Genomic DNA, 22,939 nt, shown 5'->3' on the forward strand with positions numbered 1-22,939 from the left:
GTGATGGTAGTGCCAGCTTGCCCCAGGGCTTCTCCCACAGCCTCTGGAGTCTCCTCATTTCCCGCTAACGGCTAGCCTGTCTGAGCTGGAGGACTGTAGTAAACTGGAGTCCTGAAGAGGTTCCCGTAGATGTCTCCCAGGCCACCAGCAGCCAACAGAGCTGGTTTCCTTTGCATGGCCTCCCCAGAGACAGCGGGCTGGTGGCCGCCAGTGGCCTGCCGGAGTGACACAGGGCATCCTCCGGGGCCTTGGGCCTTACTCAGTAGAAGCTGACCCCCACTGTATCCTAGACCCGTGGGCCTTCCAGTTCTCCGCCTGTTTCCCTGTGTGCTATTGAATGCCTGTGCCCTGCCATGGTTTTAGGGGTCACACCTAAGCTGGCAGCCCCAATCTGCCCCTCCAGCCCTGACCACGTAGCAGGAGGCCCAGGCCACCTAGCCACTCCATCTTGATGTACCGTGCACCCCTCAGGCCATCTCCCCGTTGTGCATGTATACAGTGGGCTGCAGAGCCCTGTGTGTGATGTGGGGTGGCCAGAGCCTGGGTGTGTATCTTTGTATTCCCTGAATTGGGAATCTTGGACTCTGGGCTTGGTGCAGGGTCAAGGCATACTGTGTTTATTTATTTATCTTTTTTGATTAGAACTTTTGAGCATTTAAAGTCAATGTTTTCCTCTTTCAGGACTGTGGCCAGCAGAATCACTGTGATCCTGTGGTAAGCTCATTTTCCAGCAGGTCTTGATTGAGCAAAATGGTGCCCAGGGCACATCCTTACAGACCTTCCTCACCATGCACAAGGCTTGGTAGAGAGGCCAGAGTAGCACCCCCGTGTTAATAAGCAACTGAGGAAATGTCCCCTTCCTTGGGTGCTGAGGACTTCTGTGAGTGAGGGTCCAGAGAGGGACCTGGAACAGGAGTTGGATGTTCGGGAAGGAGGAAAAAGGGCAGCCAATCCCTTGGGTCTCCAGTAACTTTCTTTGGGTGACCTGATGTTTTCCCTTTCAATGTAGTGAACTCTCCAGAGAATGGGATGGACAGGAGCAGCAACAGAACCGGAAGTGGATGCCTTGTGGCATCTGCTGTCTTTGTTCATCTTTGCTCTCTGAACTTTTCTGAGTGTCATCCCCAAGTGATCCTGCCTGAGCTGGAATCACCAGTGAGGGTCACTACCCTCTGGGGGTGGGGGGGTGGCGTGTGGGGACTTTCAGCTTCCTAGCCAGGCCTCTTACCTCCAGCCCCCTCTGCAGCTCAGCCCTTCCCACTCACTTCACCACCCTGTGAGCCTTCTCATGCACAGGCAGCAGCAGGTCACATCCCTCTTCCCAGGGCCCTTACCTTTCCTGTAGCCCCTGATATGTTCCTGCCTCCACACACTGTGCCCCTCCCGCTAGCCTTAGAGAACTCCTTTCTGACCCAGCAGCATGCCCTGTCTCTTGCACCTGTCTGTGCCCAGGCTGGTTTCCTCTCCCGGAATGCCGACTCTCACTTCATCTGGAGAGATGCGGCTTATCCTTCAGTCTCAACTCATGTCACCTCTTCTGGGATGCCATCTTCTACATGCAGGTGGTCATGGTGGGCTCCTCCTGGTGACCCCAGGACTACATGCACAGGGCAAGGGCCAGATGCAGAGCAAGCTTAGTGACAGAGTGGGCAGCTCAGCTCTGGGCTCCATGTTCTGTTCCCAAGCCTAAACTCAGACATTTGGGGGAAAAGTGGGAAGAAAGGAGGAAATGGGTCACATTGCCTAGGAAGTTGAGATCTTTGACGAAGGCCTGTATGTGGCCACTGCAGCGCAATCCCATTAGAATTCAGCTCAGACACAAGTGCGGGAGGTGGCAGGAGCAAATGTGAGGTGGGTGAGACAGGTACGTGGCCATGCCTGGCTGGGTTTCCTTGGCTTTTCCGCCTCTTTCCTGGGGACTTGCCTGCTCACCTTTCTGATGAGAGCATGCAGGGCCACCCACGTGTGCCAGCACATGCCTGCACCTCACCCCATGCACACACACATGAGGTGGGGCAGGGTGTGCACAGAGGGGCTGGCCGGGAAGGGGTCCAGGCAGTCACACCAGCAGGGTCTCTTAACACACTCATCTTCTCACCTCTGTAGCCCCCGAAACCCAGTGACCTCTCCATTGTGTGTTTCACGAGCGGCACGACAGGTAAGTGAGGCTTCTAGCTCATCAGCCAGGGCCACCTGCTTCTTCCTGGCACCCTGGACAGGGTGACCAAGGGCTCTCTGGCAGCCTCTGTGGGGCGGGCTGAGCCTTGTCCTGTGCCTGGCTCCAGACGCTGGCTCCTCCCTGCTGCTCCCAGCAGCCAACACGAGGCAGCGCGGGGTGGCTGGACGGTGTGGACTAGGGAGAACTAAGGTGGGGCTACAAACTTCCCAGAGTGGGAACCAGAGGCAGTCTAGGCAGTGGGGTCACGCGTGACTCGGAGGCAGGGCTCTCACCCCTCTGCTTCCTGCCCCTGCTTGGCCTTTGTGTCAGGGACTGGGGAAGGAGTGTGGAGTTTAGTGTCGGAGAGTCTGGTTTTGAGCCCCATCTCCACCACTTGCTGGAGGGGCACAGGATGGCCACTTCACCTCTCTGCCACCACTGTCCCCAGTTTCTCACCTGAGTGGTCAAAGGTGCCAAATAGGAAATGGGGAAGATGTGTTAGAAGGCAGTGCAGAGGATCTGTGGCTGGTGTGCTGTGGGCAAAGGTGTCAGGAAGAAGAAATGACGCACTCCATGCCTGGTGCTGGCAGAGGAGTACGTGCATCAGCGTTGGCGGGAACAGCCGAGGAAGTCTTCCTGAAGGAGGCAGGACGCACTTCTTAGAGGAGGCGGGACACACTTGAGGACCAGTTCCACAGGCATGGCATTTTGCAGTCTTCAGTGGCCTGTCCACCCTATCACTGTGCCCCTGAGTCTTCAGCACAGCCTGTGAGACAGGCAGTGTGGGGACTGTCCAAGGGAGCACCAGCAGACAGTGGATGCAAAAGGCTTGTGCCCTCTTCTCCCCCCAGCCCCGCCCGGTGCTCTTCTCAACTGCTTCCTCTCTGCCTCATCTGGTAACTCGGGAATGGGTGGCAAGTTTCCAGCCTCTTCCCCAGACCTAGGACTGGCCTACTTTGTTGTTATTTCTTGATGGGCAGTGACCTAGGGCTCCCCATGCCTTCTCCAGATGCAGCCTCTAAGGCATTTGGCAGATCCTTGACCATTCCCACAGGCAGGACTATCCTTGTGGGTGGAGCATGACAAGTGTGACTTTATTAAATCAAAATGTGTTTTGCCATTAATTCACGTGGGTTTGGGGTTTCCCTGATGGCTCAGTGGTAAAGTATCTGCCTGCAATGCAGGAGACCCGGGTTCTATCCCAGGTCGGGAAGATCCTCTGGAGGAGGGCATGGCAACACAGTCTAGTGTTCTTGCCTGAAGAATCCCCTGGACAGAGGAGCCTGGCAGGCTACACAGTCCATAGGGCTGCAAAGAGTCAGATGTGACTGAGATGACATAGCATGCACGCACACAAGTGGGTATGAGAATTTCCATCTTACTGCTAAACCCTGTCAGAAGAAAGATAACACAGCCTCTGCCCCCAGGAACTGATATCCAGAGCCAACCCAGAATTTAAAAATATGCCCTTCAGGTTTATGTTGCTTTTTGTTAGAGAGTTTCACAGTGTGAAATTTTGATAACCTGTACCTCTACCCTGGGTTTGGGAGCAGGTCACTGCTCTGGCCTTTAACTTTGGATTCTTGGTGTTCAAGAGTGTCCTCGAGCTTTGAAGCACAGGATCACTTAGTCACAACTACGTGACTAAGTCACTTAGTCACAAAAATGAGTCACTTAGTCACAACTGCTGCCCCCTTGTATCTGGAAAAGAACTTCATGATGCAGAAACAGTGCTGTTGCCTAGCTGTGGAGGACAGGCCTGGTGTCCAGGGCTTTTTCAGACTATGGAATCGCAGCTGGAAGCTGAGCCACCTGCCCAAGCTCTACATGGAGGAAACGGAGTGCATGGAGCCTAGAAAACAGGCCATGATTTGGTGCCCAGAGCTCCCACTCCAGAGTTGTGCTGGATGCCAGAGGGGAGCTGGTGGGGGAGCAGGCCCCTTAGCTGGTGTCACCCCACCTGGCCGCACACTCAGACTTCTGTGGCATCAGCCTGAGCCTGAGCTGTGTCCCTGATGGCTGTCCTCTTGTCCGGTGCACCACGGCTGAGGAGACAGCTTCCCTTCCACGATAAGCATCCTGGCCTTGGCTTCGTCAAGAGCCATGTTGTTCTTTCAGTGAGGAAAGATGGAAAAGACTCTCTGAACCTGACATTTGAAATCATGATTCTGGTGGAATCACTCTGGGAAGATTTTTCTCTTGGTGTGTGATGGAAACATCTATGGACATTACCAGAATAAGCCAGTGCTTTGGAGCCACTTGTCGGGCCAAGAAGGCCCTGGAGGAGGTGAAAGCTTGAGGTTTGTCTGCACTCAAGGATGGCTAATGGGTGGGCATGTGGTTGTACCAGAGACCAGCCCCGGTTGGATCCAGGGTAATGTGAAGCGGGGACGCGTGGTGAGAGAGATATATAGATTTAAAGAGAGATAAGGAAAGAGTTTGCAGTTAAGAGAATAGAGGAGAGAAAAGACGCTGTATTCCTTGGTTTACATAGAAAGCCAATAAAGCCCCGAGACAAGGGACTTGAACCGTCTACGTAGGGCCATAGGCGCCCGCTTGAATAGCGGAGAGTGCCCCGCCTTGGGCTCCCTCTTGGGTGGGTCTTAGAAGCCCGGGCAAATAAGTAGACACGGCTAGCCTCTATGCCCCAGACGGGAATCAGCCAGAAAATAGAGTAAGAAAGAAAAGAAGACACGGGGGAACCAGTCTTTCCAGGAACTGGCCCGAGAAACTGGTCCATCCTTTATTTTCCAGGAAAAGCTTTTATACTTTAGTTGTACATAGATATCAGTGGATAATGCAAAGTCATGCAGGGTCAGCAGCCCTGACCCTTATCAAGACCAGGCTTTCCCTCTGCATACTTAGCTGTATACACAGGTCTTAGGTGATTTACATCATCTTCTGGCCAGGAGGCCTATTAGCATTTTATGGCCCTTTTCTGATAAGGGTCCATCAACCAGAAAACTTATTTGCCTTAAAAGTGTTGTTCTTACTAAAGTCTGGTGCCACTCTCAGAAAGCACTAATTAAGATTACATTCTTAAATAGCAAGGACACAACAATTTATAACAAAGAAAGAGAAGTACAGTGATTTATAACAAAGAGAAGGTTCACTAACTCAAAAGTCTAGTGTTGCTAACATTGAAACTACTATATTCCTTTTTCTATATCCCAATTACATTGATTAATATCCTCCAGGTGCCTAAAAGATAAAGAATATGGAGGCCTGGCAGCAGTCATTGACTCAACAGTAAAACCCATCACCAGTGTAATTTTTAGCTCTTTAGAAAAGGCTCTATATCTTTAAGATGTTTTAAGCTTCGTGCCTCTTGCAGTTGGGGGGCTCTAAACAATCACAAGTTCTAAAAGTCTCTAACTGTCAGGCAAGTTAGAGAGCCATCAGAGGGATTTGAGCTGAGACACTCCTTTCATATGCAGGAGACCAGTTGGAGCTCTAAGTTAACTTTTTCCAGAGAAAGGTGGTCGGGGCTGGCCCCCTGTAATGTCAGAAGAGTATAGTATAGCAGACAGTAAACAGCCAGATTTTGGTTTCGGGGTAGATGCTCAGGCAGAGGCCCCCTTGAGACCTGACTCACCTTGCCCCATCAGGTCTCTCCGCATGACCTTGTCATGAGTGGGATCTCCCATGCTGGCTCCCGGCATCGTTGGTTGTTCATTTCAGAGTAAGTGTTAGCTGGATGAGATTGAACTGCCTTTCCCAAATGAAAGATACTTTTGTATACTCCGTGGGCATAACGTAGCCTAATCTGGGGACTTGGGCCCCATGAATGATAGTGCAGATGTATCCTTATGGGTTCATGTACGCTGTCTTCCCAGAGAAGAAAATACAGTGGTTTTTTAAAACATGTCCTTGTTAGTCTGTGGGTCTTTAGCAGTCCTTTTCTGATGTATGTGGATTCATTCATTCAGCTCAGTTACCACTTTGCATCAGACCTGGTGTTAGAGGCCAAGAACACAGGGATGGAGAAGACACCGCCCTGCCCTCATGGGTTCACGGCTCACGTCTTGAGGCAGTTCTCTGCCTTGAGGGCCTGTGTCCCAGGGTGCATGGAGTGCTAGGCCGCCCAGAGGTCAGCACAGCAGGATGGAAAGGACTCCAGGTCTAAGCAGAGTCTTGAAGGACTGGTGGCTGGAGGAGAAGAGAGGGATGGAGAGGGAACAGCATGTGCAGAGAGGACCAGCAGCAAGAAGGAAAATGTTTCTGCGAGGGAGAGAGGGGTCTGGTTGCGGGGGTGGGAACACTGACAGGAGAGGAGTGATGGGGGTCAGAGTTCCAAATCAAAGCTGTGCAGAAGCAGCCCAGGAGGCCAGAGGAGGATAGAAGCTGCCAGCGTGGTCGGGTGGCTCAGCTGTGCCCACGGGATGCTGCCGCAGAGCGCCTGCTGTTGCCCGTGTGGTGGGGGCAGCGCTGGGCGCAGGAGCTGATGGTGACGGCGCGAGGAGTGGGTGAGACAGGAGGATGTCAGTTCAGCAGGTGTGGACAATTCTTTCAAGAGCCGTGGCTGTGTCACCCGGAGGCATGCTCCACAATGTTCCTAGCAACACAAACGTGAGAAGTTGAAATCTGGAAACAACTTAAAATGCCTGTCAGCAATAGGATGGTATATCTACACATAGGAAGTCACAACTCAAGTGAAAGAAAAAAGACAAAATATTGTATGATTTCTTTTATATTAAATGACAAAGCACAGTAAAGGATTCTCTGGTTTCCAAAGTCAAGGATTGTGGTTGCCTCCTGGGATTCTGCTGCCGTGGAAAGCTGGTGATGTTCTGTTTCTTGATCTGGGTACTAGTTGGCTGGATAACTTGTACCCAGATAACTAGTACCTGGATAATTTTTTTCACTTTGAAAAAAAATCTACTGAACTGTGTATGTATTTGGGCACTTTACCATGTGTATGTTATATTGGAACTGAGAGTTTATTTTTTTTTAAAAAGATCAGCTGTGAAGGGATGACAGCGAACAGAGTGGCAGCTGGTGGAAGCCATGGGGTTCAGGGAAGGTGGGGCTTTTGTTGTTTTCCCGGAAATAGCTGAAAATGTTCTGAGCAGTTGGGAGAGTGCCGCCGGAGACAGAGAAAGGGAGGTGAAGCTCAGTGGAGCAAAGCCCCCAAAGCTCTTCTTTGGGTCGGGGGAGAGAGCAGCTTCTAAGTACTGTAGAGAGATACCTACCTTGGGGGGAACAAAAGGAGGAAGAAAGGCTTCTGGGAGGCCAGGAGGCTGGGAGACCTCCTCCGTGGAGGAGTCAGGGTCCTGCCTGAGGGTGCTGTGTGTCGTGAATGGACCAGAGTCTTAGGGGGCGCCATGTGAGTTTCTGTGAGGAACACACCTCTCTGGGGCTGGAGACCGTGAACCTCTGGGGTCACATTGTGGGAGGAGTGGAAAAGGTGGGCAGCTGGATTGACTCGGTGGGGTTACCTGAGTGGGGTCCTCCAGGGGACGCCTGGGCACTGAAGGACTTGGCGGGAGAGAGTGGCTGGGGTGAGGGACCCTGGAGTCCACCTTGGGAGGGAGGGGAGACTGGGGAGCATTACATGTCTGGAGTCATAGGAAAGGGTCTCAGCATGCCAGGTTAGTTCTTAGTGGTGGCAGCGGGGCTGGGAGGCTGAGGAGGAGGTAGAGGCCGTGGAACTGGAGTATCCCCTCTGTTCCAGCTGAGGATGCCCAGGGAAGCCTGTCATTTAGCCTAGTGCATTAAGTGTCCGTCGGTCCTACAGCTGTGCCTGCTCAGGGGTGGGCTCTCTGGGCAAAGGCTCACCTTGACTTTTGCTTTTTGCACCATCCCATTCACGATTTGTGTGACCACAGGGCTAAGATTACATCATGGCACTTGTGCTGTGCAGCTTTAGGGGAGTTTCTTAAGCTCTGTTAGGCCTCAGTTTCCTTGGGTAGGAAATGAATACATCTGATACCTATAGCATAGACTTGTCCCAAGAAATAACTGAGCTACCATGTATGAAATGCCTAGCACAGTGCCCACACTGGTGTTCAGTGATTGCCTGCTGTTACAGTTATTATTTGTATTCCTGCTAGTCCTCGAGTCTGATGTTTAAAAAAATCGGTGAATGTGGGGTTGATGAAAGTAAGACTCAATTCTTAAAAAGATTTGGGAACCTTTAGCAGGGAGATGAACACTCTTATCTGTGTTATACAACTTCTAAAGCACTTCTGTCAGTGGTATCTTTCGTAACCCACTGTTGTGTGAAAGCAGAAAAAAAGGGCCGGAGGAGCCCCCAGCCAGAGGACCCGACACTGCTCCCAGTCCCTCTCCCATCCATTCCTAGAGGAGAGACCTTGAGCTCAGCTTCATCCCACAGCTGCTGCATCTCAGGACCAGCATCCATCCAGGGCAGATCTTCACCCAGTGAAATGCCCTTCTGCTCGCCAGCCATGGGTGGCCCACCCAGGAGCACTGGCTCAAGCCAAAATGCTGTTGGCAGAATCTGAAACTCAGAGAGTTTTCTTCCTTCAGCAGCTGGAGAGAAAATGAAGTGCAAGGATGGCGAGTTTATAAGTACAAGGTGGGAAATGGGCCACAGGTCTCGTTCTGCCAAGACGTGAGGGCCTGGATAGCCCCCCGTGTCACTGATGTTGCACCAGGAAAGGAGATAACCAGAGGACATGATTTTGCAACTTTGATTGCACATAGGTCTAGCTGGGAATGCTTACCCCACCGTTCCTCCATGTGAGCAAGTTGGAAACATTTCCGTATCACATTTAAAACAAATGCTACCAGGGATGTGTCCTTGTCCTGAATCAGAGAAGCAAGCAGAGCCTTTCCGAAGGCTCACCTCTCACCTCCCAACTCAGATCTTGGAGTCTTCTCCCAGGATTTGTTGTCAGTGTTTACCTCTCCTTTATCCTCTGGGGCCACATCTAGAGAGGACTTGAGGAAATAATTTGAGCATTTCTTAAGGAATATTTTAAAATTCTGCAACTCACTGGAAGTTTGTAAAATTTCATTTATATCTACAAGAAAACATTTGTTTCTTAAAGCTGTAAGCTTTTCTTATCATGTTGAAGAGGAAAGGGGCATGTCCAACTAAGCAGAATTGAGTAACTGCTACCATTGTGTGTATTCTGGCCTGTACTGAATGGAGCCTTTAGACAAATTTCTCTTGAAATTCTCAAACTCTCCACTGAGATTATTATTAGATGTGAGCAAATTATCCAGTCTAGCAGGTCTAAAGCTGTGTAGCATAGTATCATATTTTGTGACAGTTCCGATTTCATACTTGGTATTTTGGAGGTGTTCCTTAGAAAAAATCCAGAATTTGTGACTCCACAGGTGAAAATTTCTAGATGATACTCTCAGAATTGTTTGTGGGCCCAGAGACTCTTCTGTGATTTGTACATAAGAGACAATTCAGGGAAATTTCTTAATAAGGGCTTGGGTTTGAGGAAAGATGCTTGGATGAAAGAAAGAGAATCAGTAAACAAAAGGAGGGTATTTCAATGGCCACCTATTAGAAAATAATGTTTTCTCAGTCCTGTAACTTTCTGTGTCCCCAGAATCACCTCTGTGACTTGCAATATGGATGTAGGTGCCCGATCACATGTTAAAACACACCACATCTTGGTCAGACAGAGGTGATGCCATTATTGACAAACAGGTCACCAATAGGGTGAGCCTCACAGATTCTAATTGTGAGAGCAACTTTATTTTTCTCTCCATCTGTTCTTTTACAATTGCTTGGTGGCGATAGCTCTTTGTCTGCCCCTGGGATAAAACTTAGGCATCCATGCCTTTTCTGGTCCCTCTCAGGTGAGTCCCATGGGCGTTGTAAGTCACAAACTCAGTCTTAATTCAGAGTTACAAGCGTAGGTCCAAAATATGAATGTGTCCACTTCATTTGAGATTTCCCAACCCAGGCCAGGGCTGGCTGCAGGCTGGGTGGGAAAGGTATGAGCTCATGCCTTCCTACCTGGTGGTCCTCCCCTTCCTCCACTGGCTGATAAAGTTTTCTGCCCTCTCCCACCAGATGAAAGTAGGGAGGGAGAATGGCTTTGGGCAGATGTTTACAATTCAGTCTGTTGTTTCATGGATACTTTTAGGAGGTTTGTTGAAACAGGCAGTGCCCTTCCTTTGGCTGTTTGCTCCCCGCTTCACACCACTTCTGTTGCTGGTATATACTTTACTGCCCCTCTGATTGGAGGGCGGGTACTGGCCTTCAGGTAAGATTCCTTTTTAAGACACCATTCCCATCACCACCTGATGTTCCTGCTGTAGACTCCGTGTTCAGTTTCTGGGATTTATTATCTGATTTTCAGCCACAGCCGTCTTCACCTTTCTTATTGGGAACCCCAAGCTGTAGGGAACATGATTGTGCTTTTCAAATAGTCTCATTAGGGCCTGAGTTAGCGTGGGTTTCAGACTGCAGTTGGGAGAGAGGACCCATCATTCCTTCCCTTTTGATGAGCTATAGGACTCAACAGCTCTCCGAAGAAATCCTCACAAATTCTCCCTCGTTCATTCATATTCTCTCTCTCTTATTGAAGTGAAATTCACATAGCATAAAATTAACCTTTTTAAAGTGAACAGTTCAGTGGCATTTACTGCAATACTCTTTTAACCTCAACTCAGCCCTTTTATTACCTCTTTTCTGGGTGAGGGTTGAAAACTTAACATTTTAGTTTATTTGGTATTTGGGGGATAAATTCTGCACATGGTCTGACCCATCACTTTTGGAGTTTAACAGATCGTGTATCTCCTGCCTCAGTGGAAACTTGTAATTTAATATCTTTTGTACCTGGCTAGGTCCTCAGAACTTAGATAAGCCCCATTTTACAGGTTAGGAAGCTGAGAAAGGGAAAGCAACCTGCCAGTGTTGTGCTGGCAGTGAGGGGCAAGGCCAGGATTCGAGCCTGGTCAGGTCTGTCCTGGAGCACCAGCAGTGCGTGTCCGCCCTCACAGGGCGTGGTAACCAGTGGCCTCCCTCCACAGCCTGCTGTGTCTTCTGTCCCTCCTTGGCCTCTGAGCCATCCAGGCAGCCCCCGGCTTCCGCAGGTGCAGCAGTGGAAGGTCGTGTCAAGACAGAGCACGAACACCCGTGTCCCTTCTCTGCCAATGAGAAATGGGAGGGCTCTCCCAGCAGTCCGGGCCTCCAGCCTGGCCTGGACTGGGGCCTTTCCGGGTGTCAGTTACAGCGGGGAAGCCCTCTGCCAGCACAGTTGGCAGCTGGAGGCTGGAACAGCACAGGCCCAGAGAGCAGCGTGGGTTCCTGGGGATATGCCTGAGGAGACTGGGGGCCAAGAGCCTGTGTTCCCTGAGGAAGGCAGAAGGGAAGGCACGGGCCAGCCCATCAAGCCTCGAGGCACCCCTCCTGTGCGCCGTGTCCCCTGCCTTCTGGGGTATCAAGCCGCTGGGAGCCTCAAGGTGGGTGAGCTTTGAGTGTCTGCAGAATCGTGGTCCTTCACAGCATTCATCTGTGTGGGACTCTGATGGTGGCTGTGGACGAAGGCCAGAGGTTTGCGTGGACAGCACTGGGTGTCTGGGACTGACGACTCGGGCACTTTTCTCAAGGAGTGGCTGATGAGCTTCCAACTAATTTTCCTTCTTGCTCTCTCCTTTCAGGGAACCCGAAAGGTGCGATGCTCACCCATGGGAACGTGGTGGCTGATTTCTCAGGCTTTCTGAAAGTGACAGAGGTGAATAAAGTAGACTCTAATACAGGTTTACTCTCAAGGTCACCCTCAAGCCTCAGAGGCTTTTTTTTGTGCTCTCTTTTTTTTCCCCTGATATAATCTAGGCTGCCTTTCCCAGGCAGGAGTTTCTGTTTTCATTAGAGCAAGCCCACTTTCACAGATACTTCGAACCACAAACACTGAAATGATCCATACCTGGTAAATATTCAGTTGATTTCTAATAGTGCTGAGATCCCAGAAAGAAAAAACATGGAAAACTGTTTTCCATTTTTAACTTCAAAAATTGAGATACCTGTGGTTTAATGTATGAAGTGAAGTCGCTCAGTCATGTCTGACTCTTTGCGACCTCACGGACTCTAGCCTACCAGCCTCCTCCATCCATGGGATTTTCTAGGCAAGAGTACTGGAGTGGGTAATGTATACCTTTATCTAAAAAGTATGTTTTTCCAAGTAAGTCAGGGTTTAATTCAATCATTTTGTGTTTAAGGACTACTAGAGTCTGAGAAACAACGGCAACTGCTAATTTATAAGGCTGTACTAAAAAAGGTAAATCTAAAATTAAAAAAGCTTGATATCTTGGCCTGACAAAAGCATGGTAGCATTTTTAACCAGCTAAGAAGGAAGGACCTTTTACCACAAGTGGTGAGTATCTGAACGTCCTACAGTTTCCTTAAGGAGGAAGGGACATAACGTTTTCATATAAATTAAGCTTTTTCTCCACTGTAGAGAAAACCGCTATCCATATTTATGCCAGATGGCATTATGGAGCATATGCCCAAATAGTAGGAAAGTTCCTACATCTTGGTAGGAAACTGAGAGATTGTTGGTAGCTGAGCCCAGGCCAGGAGCCAGGAGCAAGTTTCCCAGGGCTTGTCCAGACTCGTCCGAAAGCCAGCGCAGGAGACTGAGGACCTCTGAAAAGGGGCAGAGAGCAGGGAAGTCAGCCCAGGAGAGCTCGTCCCTGAGCACAGCCCCCTGACCAGGGCAGCTCCTGTCCCTGAGGTCAGACCTGGCCCAGAGAGGGGGGATCCTGCTCTGGCATCCCCTGTGAAGCCCTGTTCTCAGGCTGTGGCTTCTGAGGCCTGGCTCCACCCGCCACACCTCTGTCCCCAGCCCTCGTAGGCACAGACCTAGGGTTCTCTGGGCCCCTTTCTCCAAGAAGGACTGGAAAGTGCCGACAGGCTGAGACCCTCTGAATCCCTATCCAGGTGGCCCAGGGATGCAGGGGAAGTGGGGTGGAGGCAGCCCCTGCAGCTGTGGGGAGGGGGAGGTGCCCTCAGTGGCAGGAAGACTGTGTGTGAGGTGCAGGCCCTCCCGGGGGAGACTCCCCTGCGCAGCTGACTCTGCTGGCTTACGTGTGCTTCACCTGGCTCCTTGCTTCTGCAGATAACCTAGAGCCACTGGCGCTTCGACCTAACGCTCGGCTTCCTATGCTGCCCTCTCTCCCACTTTTCCTTCTGCGCCTTCTGTCTTCCTTTCACCCTCCCCCTTCTCACTTCTCTCTCTCTGTCTCTCCTCTGTCTCTTCTCCCCCTCCCCCACCCAGCCCTCCCCCTCTTCCTTTGTGCCCCTCCAGGTCATTTTCTCTTTATTGTTTTATGACTCTCTTGTTGTCTTCCTGTCAGTGTTTCTTTCCTTTCTGTCTCCCATGCCCGGCACCTGCAGAAAGTGATCTTTCCGAGACAGGACGATGTGCTCATCTCCTTCCTGCCTCTGGCTCACATGTTTGAGAGAGTCATCCAGGTAAGACGCCCGCCTGACTGACCGGGCCTTGCCTGGGCTCCTTCTGTTTTCTTACAGAGTCAGTGGTCTCCCACTTGTGCGGATGTACACATTTCCTATTTGCCTTTAGCACACATGTTTGAGCGAATGGTACAGGTAAGGCCCTGGCTTCAGGGAGGCACAATCTGTGCCCTGAACCCGCAACCCTAGCAGGGTGTCGCTTTGTCAGTGGCAGCGTGAAATAGAACTAAACTGGCCTGTCTTTGGAAGGTGCCACAAGGGGTCAGAGGACCGTGGCCCCTCGACCTGTCTCTCTGGGGACCTGCCTGCCCCACCTGTGGACACCCCTTGGCTGAGAGAGGTCCCAGCTGATGGCATCTGCTCAGAGAGCATTGCTGCTCTGCAGGAGTGCTTTAGTGGTCAACCTCTGTGCAGTGTGACTCCGTTTGTGGCCAACACACCTATATTTTGTATCTTCCATCACTCGCAAACTCTAAAACAGAAAACAAGACAGTAAAGTTGGGGAATCAAACTCTCACAGCCCCTCAGGCTATAGATGGCACTGCCATTGTGATTGAGCACTAGGACAGACCTCCTGGGGACAGAGAAACATCTGTGTGTGTCACCTAAGGAACCAGCCTTGGCATACATTATCTCCTAGTCAGTCAGTCACTTCAGTTGCTCAGTCATGGCCGACTTTTGCAACCCCATGGACTGCAGCACGCCAGGCTTCCCTGTCCATCATGAACTCTCGGAGCTTGCTCAAACTTACGTCTGTTGAGTCAGTGATGCCATCCAGCCATCGCATCCTCTTGTCGTCCCCTTCTCCTCCTGCTCTCAATCTTTCCCACCATCAGGGTCTTTTCTAATGAGTCAGCTGTTCACATCAGGTGGCCAAAGTATTGGAGCTTCAGCTTTAGCATCAGTCATTCCAATGAATATTCAGGAGGACTGATTTCCTTGAGTTTGACTGGTTTGATCTCCTTGCAGTCCCAGGGACTCTCAAGAGTCTTCTCCAACACCACAGTACAAAGGCATCAATTCTTCGGCGCTCAGCTTTCTTTAAAGTCCAGTTCTCACGTCCATACATGACCACTGGAAACACCATGGCTTTGACTAGATGACCTTTGTCGGCAAAGTAATGTCTCTGCTTTTTAATATGCTGTCTAGGTTGGTCATAACTTTCCTTCCAAGGAGTAAGCGTCTTTTAATTTCAAGGCTGCAGTCCCCATCTGCAGTGATTTTGGAGCCCCCCCAAATAAAGTTTCTCACTGTTTCCATTGTTTCCCCATCTATTTGCCATGAAGTGATGGGACCAGATGCCATGATCTTAGTTTTCTGAATGTTGAGTTTTAAGCCAGCTTTGTCACTCTCCTTTCACTTTCCTCAAGAAGCTCTTCAGTTCCTCTTCACTTTCTGCCATGAGGGTGGTGTCATCTGTGTATCTGAGATTATTGATATTTCTCCCAGCAATCTTGATTCCACCTTGTGCTTCATCCAGCCTGGCATTTCACATGATGTACTCTGCATATAAGTTAAATAAGCAGGGTGACAATATACAGCCTTGATGTACTCCTTTCCCAATTTGGAACCAGTCTGTTGTTCCATGTCCAGTTCTAACTGTTGCTTCTTGACCTGCATACAGATATCTCAGGAGGCAGGTCAGGTGGTTTGGTATTCCCATCTCTCTCAGAATTTTCCACAGTTTATTGTGATCCACCCAGTCAAAGGCTTTGGCGTAGTCAATAAAGCAGACATAGATGTTTTTCTGGAACTCTCTTGCTTTTTCAGTGATCCAGCAGATGTTGGCAATTTGATCTCTGGTTCCTCTGCCTTTTCTAAAACCAGCTTGAACATCTGGAAGTTCACGGTTCATGTATTGTTGAAGCCTGGCTTGGAGAATTTTGAGCATTACTTTGCTAGCCTGTGAGATGAGTACAATTGAGTGGTAGTTTGAGCATTCTTTGGCATTGCCCTTCTTTGGGATTGGAATGAAAACTGACCTTTTCCAGTCCTGTGGCCACCGCTGAGTTTTCCAAATTTGCTGGCATATTGAATCCAGCACTTTAACAGCAACATCTTTTAGGATTTGAAATAGCTTAACTGGAATTCCATCACCTCCACTAGCTTTGTTCATAGTGATGCTTCCTAAGGCCCACTTGACTTCACATTCCAGGATGTCTGGCTCTAGGTGAGTCATCACACAATTGTGGTTATCTGGATCACGAAGCTCTTTTTTGTACAGTTCTTCTGTGTATTCTTGCCACCTCTTCTTAGTATCTTCTGCTTCTGTTAGGTCCATACCATTTTGTCTTTTATTGTGCCCATCTTTGTGTGAAATGTTCCCTTGGTATCTATAATTTTCTTGAAGATATCTCTAGTCTTTCCCATTCTATTGTTTTCCTCCATTTCCTTGCATTGATCACCGAGGAAGGCTTTCTTATTCTCCTTGCTATTCTTTGGAAATCTGCATTCAAATGGGTATAACTTTCCTGTTCTCCTTTGCTTTTAGCTTCTCTTCTTTTCTCAGCTACTTGTAAGGCCTCTGCCTACAACCATTTTGCCTTTTTGTATTTCTTTTTCCTGGGGATGGTCTTGATCACTGCCTCCTGTACAATGTTATGAACCTCCCTCTATAGTTCTTCAGGCACTTTGTCAGATCTAATCCCTTGAATCGATTTGTCACTTCTACTGTATAATTGTGAGGGATTTGATTTAGATCTTACCTGAATGGTCTAGTGCTTTACCCTAGTTTCTTCAATTTAAGTCTGAATTTTGCAATAAGGAGTTCATGATCTGAGCCACAGTCGGCACCCAGTCCTATTTTTGCTGACTATATAGAGCTTCTCCATCTTCGGCTGCAAGGAATAGAATCTGCCTGATTTCGATATTGACCATCTGGTGATGTCCACGTGTAGAGTTGTCTCTTGTGTTGTTGGAAGAGGGTGTTTGCTGTGACCAGTGTGTTCTTTTGGCAAAACTCTGTTAGCCTTTGCCCTACTTCTGGGTGCAGCAGAAGCATTATCTCCTAAGCCTCTCCCATTTGGCCTTGGGGGAGATCTGGTCTACTAGGGAGGGCTTTCCAGCTTTTCATACCTGGATTCCAGTGCCAGCAATTATCACTTGTGGCTCTGGGCAAATCCCTTTACCTCTGAGGCCTTTGCATTCCTCATCTGTAAAACTGATAAGAATTCTGTCTCCCTTACATAATTGCTATGAATATGAAAGGAAGGAGCCCTTGGCATATTCCTAGTGCCATTAGCAACCAGTCAGGCTCCACCTTGGCCTCCCTTAGCCAACAACATCAGCAGCATCCCCAGTACTCGTGGGTACTGCAGACCCTTCCAGAGTTGCCGAGGTGTCCCTGGGGAAGTGCGCAGACACCCTTAAGACCTGGAGCAGACACACTGATGAGGCAGTACAGCTCAGGGACTGAGTCCCCATGGAGCCACTGTCCAGGCTTTGGGAGTGAGCACGAAGGGGCAGCCACCAGTGAGTCTGGCTGCTCTGGCATCCCCCAAAGGCTCAGGATTCCACCCTGTCTCCTGCTTCGCTTCATGTCTGAGTGGGACTTTCTGGGGAGGTGGGGAGCTGTGGAGGGCGATATTTCACCTCAGATGGCTTTCTTCAGTGTCCTGTGGCAGTAGCCAGAGCTGGCTTTGGGGGTCACAGGTGCCTCCGTATGGACAGCTTTGGACAGCTCTGGACTGCTCCCAGGAGTGACCGCCCTGAGGGACTCCTTCCTCCCTGTCCTCTTCCTCCAGTCCGTCGTCTACTGCCATGGAGGGCGCGTTGGCTTCTTCCAGGGAGACATCCGCCTCCTCTCAGATGACATGAAGGCCCTGTGCCCCACCATCTTCCCAGTGGTCCCCCGACTGCTGAACCGCATGTACGACAAGGTGAGCCTCATGGGGTGTCTTTGCTTGTTCGGACAGAGGCTGGAGCCCCAGGCAGGCTTTGTACACCTCTAACCCCAGGTCCTGAAAGTCGCCTCCTCTCGTATTTCCTGACTCCCACCCGTTCTTCTGTTTTCTTCCTGCTCTCCAAAACCCTGGCTGGGAGATTTTGAGGGGGAGGAAGCTTCTTTCTCAGCTGTGTGCCTGGGCCTTGGTAGTGTTAACCTTGAACTGGATGTCACACATTCAGTGAAGCCCCTGCTTCTCTGGTAGCTCAGTTGGTAAAGTCTGCCTGCAATGCGGGAGACGTGTGTTCCATCCCTGGGTTGTGAAGATCCGCCGGAGAAGGGAATGGCAACCCACTCCAGTATTCTTGCCTGGAGAATTCCATGGATAGAGGAGCCTGGTGGGCTACAGTCCACAGGGTCACGAAGAGTTGGACATGACTGACTGATTAATACTTTCACGTGCAGGGCCAAAAATAGTGGTGGCTTCTCTGCTGACCGGTCTGAGCTTTCTTCCTGGGAATGTGTCTCGAGGTGGGGTATGTAGTCCTTACAGCTGTTCCCAACTTCTGTTCCTCAGATCTTCAGCCAGGCAGACACCCCATTAAAGCGCTGGCTCCTGGAATTTGCAGCAAAGCGTAAGCAGGCCGAGGTCCGGAGTGGAATCATCAGGAATGATAGTATCTGGGATGAACTCTTCTTTAATAAGGTTCAGGTGAGAAAATGAACAAGTGATGATGGAGCGGCACCCAAGTGTCCAGGGGGTGACCGTATAGAAGAACTGGAGAAGTTCTAGCCCAGTGAATCAAAGCTTCAGCTGCCATTGAAATTTTAAAGGACTCACTTTCGTTTTTTTAGAGTTGCGTTATATTTGCCTGAGGCAACCAGCAAGAATTCTTGGAGTGAATTCTTGGAAAGTGAGTTCCTCGACTTCTGTAGGCAGTATGACAACTTTGCCCGTAGGTAGTCGGGTTCACCAGGGAACTCCTGGGACCTGAGGATTCTCTTGCCCCCTCCCTGTAACCTTGGCCACGGTGCCTTTCCAAGCAGCACAAGGCTCTAGCATGATGACCAAGAATCTTCCTTTCCCTCCCTGTTTCCCATCCCTGCAACTTCTCCCAAACCAAGCCGTATATGAACTACTCAGTCCTGTATCCCCACTAAAGTTGTAAAGCTCTGCATTACACAAAGAATTGGTAGTTAATTAGAGGAGTGAGCATTACTCATTTTTCCTTACTACTATATTTTTAGCTATGAAAATGAATATTTAAAATCTCTTGGCTCAACTTACAGAAACAAAGTGCTTAAAGAATTCATTGTCCTCCGCTGTGCATAGGTGAATAGCTCATGGCATTGATTTAGAAATTTTAAAAAAAAGGCCATGCCATTAAGGTTCAAGTGGGAAGAAATTGTCCTAAGTAGTTGTTTTGGATGCTGGCAAACAGTGAGAGAGTGAGGGAACAGCTGTGTATTTTAAGAAAGGGAGAACCAAAATTACAGAATGCCACACAGATTAATGGCTCATGTCTCAAAATACATAAAAGAGATAGCCAGCCATACTGTGGCTTGGGTTGCAAAGCCATTTGGATTGATTCATTTGGAAGAAGGCCTTCCTCACCTCAGCTCTTGGGTTGTACAACCTCAGGCTGCCTCTCTGATCCTAACCTCAGTGTCCAGGTTAGGGTGCAAATGTGATGTGTTTTCGTTAAGTGAGATCCAGGTGAGCTGCGTGTCATCTGTAGCAGCACAGACTCTGGCATGTTTTTCTCTCTCCCCACAGGCCAGTCTTGGTGGGTGCGTGAGGATGATTGTTACTGGAGCAGCCCCCGCATCACCAACCGTCCTGGGATTCCTCCGGGCAGCTCTGGGCTGCCAGGTATTGATTGCCTTTATGTGGCCTTCCCTGGGGGCAGTGGGGTGTACATTAGGACAGGGCAGGGAACCCATTGTTCCCTCTTCTGTATGGAGAAATATCCTAGGGGCAAGATTTTTGTGGGGTAAAAGCCCCCTGCTTTGAAGATGTAAAAAGCCTATGGGTCACTGAAAGCCAAAGTAGCCTTGTGACATTGTAGAAAGCCTAGGTGTGTATCCACTCTGGGAGAAAACTACATGGATCATCAATGTGCTGGAGAATCTGTCCCACACCTGTACTGGCATCTCTGCATTCTCCAGTCTGCAGACTGTCCCCCAGCCCAGAGAAGGAGCATTGGCGAGGGGGATAAAAGTTCATTTGTGTGCTTTTATTTGATTGCATAGAGTTTGTCATTGCTAAAAAAATTCATTCCTTTATTTATCCATTCAATTAATGTTTATTAAGTTGCTACTTATGCAAACTGCTGCTGCTGCTAAGTTGCTTCAGTTGTGTCTGACTCTGTGCGATCCCATAGACGGCAGCTCACTAGGCTCCCCCGTCCCTGGGATTCTCCAGGCAAGAACACTGGAGTGGGTTGCCATTTCTTTCTCCAATGCATGAAAGTGAAAAGTGAAAGTGAAGTCTCTCAGTCATGTCCGACTCTTAGCAACCCCATGGACTGCAGCCTACCAGGCTCCTCTGTCCATGGGATTTTCCAGGCAAGAGTACTGGAGTGGGTTGCCATTGCCTTCTCCGGGCTTATGCAGACTATATAGTAACATAGCTGTGACTGGTGGGTTGTCAGTAAAGTAGGCACATCTGTTTCATAAATGTGCATGCTTAAAATTTTATGCTTTAGAAGCCATGGGCTTCTTGAGATTTCCCTGGCAGTCCTGTGTTTAGGACTCAGTGCTTTCACTGCTGGGATCCTGGTTTCGATACCTGGTCAGGTAACTAAGATCCTGCAAGCCTCCCCACCCCACACACACAAAAAAAAGGAAGGAAAAAAGAAGCCATGGGCTTCTCACACTGACCCTCCTGTTATACAGCAACATGAAATGACCTCTCCGAAAGGCAGCTCTCCTACATGGTCTAGTCATGCCAGCACATGGGGCTCTGAAGGGGAATATCTTACAGAGACAGAAGAAAACCTCCAGTGGATTTTAAAATGTTTGTCTTTACTATGTATTATTCAAACTGAAAATAAAGTGAGTGGTTGAAAATAGAAGTCTTTATCCCAAACCACATAACCTTATCTACTAAGTGTCTCTGGTCCAAGCAGAGTAGCCATGCCTGTTATCTGTGTCCAGTTTCTCCTGGAGTTGCCTAATTTCAGGGCACTGTCCTCCGCCAAGAGCAGCCAGATGCTCAGTGGGAGGTTAGCTGACTGAAAAGGGCAGCCAGTTACCTGTAGGAGGGTGCACAGCTACAGAGCAGTTTCTGTGTTTTGCTTGAAGGTTTATGAAGGTTACGGCCAAACTGAGTGCACGGCGGGATGTACCTTCACCACACCTGGGGACTGGACCTCAGGTAGGATGGGCTGGAGATGTGGGAACGAGTTAGAACAGCAAGCTTGAAAACTTCCTCTTGGAGAATAAATTTACAAGGGCACTTAAGAAATAGAAGAAAAACATTGATGGTGGTTTTGTCTGTGTTGTGGCATTATGGATCTGGTTTTTTTGTTACATATTTTTGTACTTCCTTTTTTTTTTTTTGTATTTTCCTATTTCTTCCATAGATAATTAGAAGTCACATTTTAAGAGAAAAGTAACAGATCACAAAATACAGCTCCGGATAGAAAAATACCTATAATATCAATATATTGGATTTTATAATTTCTAAATATGACAGTCTAGCCTATAGTCATTTTAGAATGAAGGAAGCAGGCTGCAAATTGGATATAACCCAAGAGGGAGGGGCAAGTTTATAGCAGCCAGTGTGCTATTTCTTGAAGGGCCATTTCAGAGGCTCTTTGGAACTATGGTCTCCTGTGACTGCAACATCTAGAAGGCAGTGGCAACCTCAAAGAGGAGCAACTACTGCCCACACCCTCATTCAGAAGAGACTTACTTTTCAGGACAAGGAGGAGGCTGTAGGTATTGGCCTATATATGTATTGGCCATCACCAAATTTAGACCAGATACTGGAAGAATATGAAAAATATTCGTCAAAAGACTCTTTCCAGATACCACCTTCCTCTGTGAGCCTGGGGCTACCCTTCATGCTTAAGTTTGCTCAACTGTAACTAGAAAACTTGGAATGATGTGCATAGGAAAGAAACATGCTTAGTAATGCAACATTTTCTGAGCACCTTGAGGCAGTCAGAAGAAACATGATAGGTGGATTCTAAATTGAAATCACATTCGGCCAAGTGAGGTACAGAGGCTTTTTTTTTTTTTTTCTGAGTTTTATCTCCTTAAACTCCTGCTGAGTAAAGTATATCTTATATGCAAAGTTTTTGGTCTCCCTACCACTGGCAGATTTACTACAAGGACTGTATTCTGAGATTCTGGCTCATTTACTTTTTTCTTGTTATGCCATATTATATATAGTATGCCATATTATATGATTGCTTACATATGTACCCTTCCTTTTGGACACTTTCTTCCCTCTTGTGATATCCTCTGCATTATCACATGTGAAAGTTTGGAGGTTTTACCTTTTTTAGGCATCCTTACCATAAAAACATAAAAGTTTATTGAGTATGAGACGATAGCTGTCTTTGTACAATACTATGAAAGATTTGACAACGTCTCATTTAAAAGAGAAAGTGGCAGAGCCTCCTTTTGTTTTCATGGCTCACTTTATTTCAGGACCTTGGCCAGCACCTGCATAAAAATCCTCTGCTTTGCCAAAAACAACCAGTTATTAGAACATAGCTTAGATGTAGTTTTGTGATTGGAATACAGAAGACCAAGAAAATGTAAAGTCTTATTTGGGATGGTGGAGGAAATAGAATTGTAGATGATTATTATGTACATTAATCAACAGTTTTGTGACTGGGGGAAAAGCAATAATGACCGTTTTATGATGCTCGAACCAAAAGAACAAAGCTAGTAGAGGTGATGGAATTCCAGTGGAGCTATTCCAAATCTTAAAGATGATGCTGTGAAAGTGCTGCACGCAATATGCCAGCAAATTTGGAAAACTCAGCAGATGGTGACTGCCACCATGAAATTAAAAGATTGTTGCTCCTTGGAAGAAAAGTTACGACCAACCTAGACAGCGTATTAAAAAGCAGAGACGTTACTTTGCCAACAAAGGTCCATCTAGTCAAAGCTATGGTTTTTCAAGTAGTCATGAATGGATGTGAGAGTTGGACTATAAAGAAAGCTGAGCACCAAAGAATTGATCCTTTTGAACTGTGGTATTGGAGAAGACTCTTGAGAGTCCCTTGGACTGCAAGGAGATCCAACCAGTCAATCTTCAAGAAAATCAGTCCTGAATATTCATTGGAAGGACTGATGCTAAAGCTGAAACTCCAGTACTTTGGCTACCTGATGGGAAGACCTGACGCATTAGAAAAGACCCTGTTGCTGGGAAAGATTGAAGGTGGGAAAAGGGGACAACAGAGGATGAGATGGTTGGATGGCATCACCGACTCACTCGATAGACATGAGTTTGAGTAAGCTCCGGGAGTTG

At 48.6% G+C, this 22,939-nt stretch overlaps 1 protein-coding gene across 6 annotated transcripts in view; it reads left to right on the plus strand.

Moving 5' to 3' along the window:
* ACSL6 (acyl-CoA synthetase long chain family member 6) overlaps nucleotides 1–22,939 on the plus strand; it is a 66,278-nt gene that overhangs the window by 24,743 nt on the left and 18,596 nt on the right. For 2 of the 6 annotated variants that reach the window (XM_060415603.1, XM_042250255.2), the window contains exons 8-15: nucleotides 682–714; nucleotides 2,107–2,158; nucleotides 11,753–11,826; nucleotides 13,509–13,565; nucleotides 17,309–17,443; nucleotides 18,026–18,160; nucleotides 19,226–19,321; nucleotides 20,755–20,827. In XM_060415603.1, the coding sequence (XP_060271586.1) occupies nucleotides 682–714; nucleotides 2,107–2,158; nucleotides 11,753–11,826; nucleotides 13,509–13,565; nucleotides 17,309–17,443; nucleotides 18,026–18,160; nucleotides 19,226–19,321; nucleotides 20,755–20,827 (655 nt within the window). Of the gene's footprint in view, nucleotides 1–681; nucleotides 715–2,106; nucleotides 2,159–11,752; nucleotides 11,827–13,487; nucleotides 13,566–13,622; nucleotides 13,701–17,308; nucleotides 17,444–18,025; nucleotides 18,161–19,225; nucleotides 19,322–20,754; nucleotides 20,828–22,939 lie in introns of all 6 variants that reach the window. The other 4 variants (XM_012178143.4, XM_042250258.2, XM_027969951.3 and 1 more) reach the window with 3 other exon arrangements.

The sequence above is a fragment of the Ovis aries genome, chromosome 5 (assembly GCF_016772045.2).
Source record: "Ovis aries strain OAR_USU_Benz2616 breed Rambouillet chromosome 5, ARS-UI_Ramb_v3.0, whole genome shotgun sequence".
NCBI lineage: Eukaryota > Metazoa > Chordata > Mammalia > Artiodactyla > Bovidae > Ovis > Ovis aries.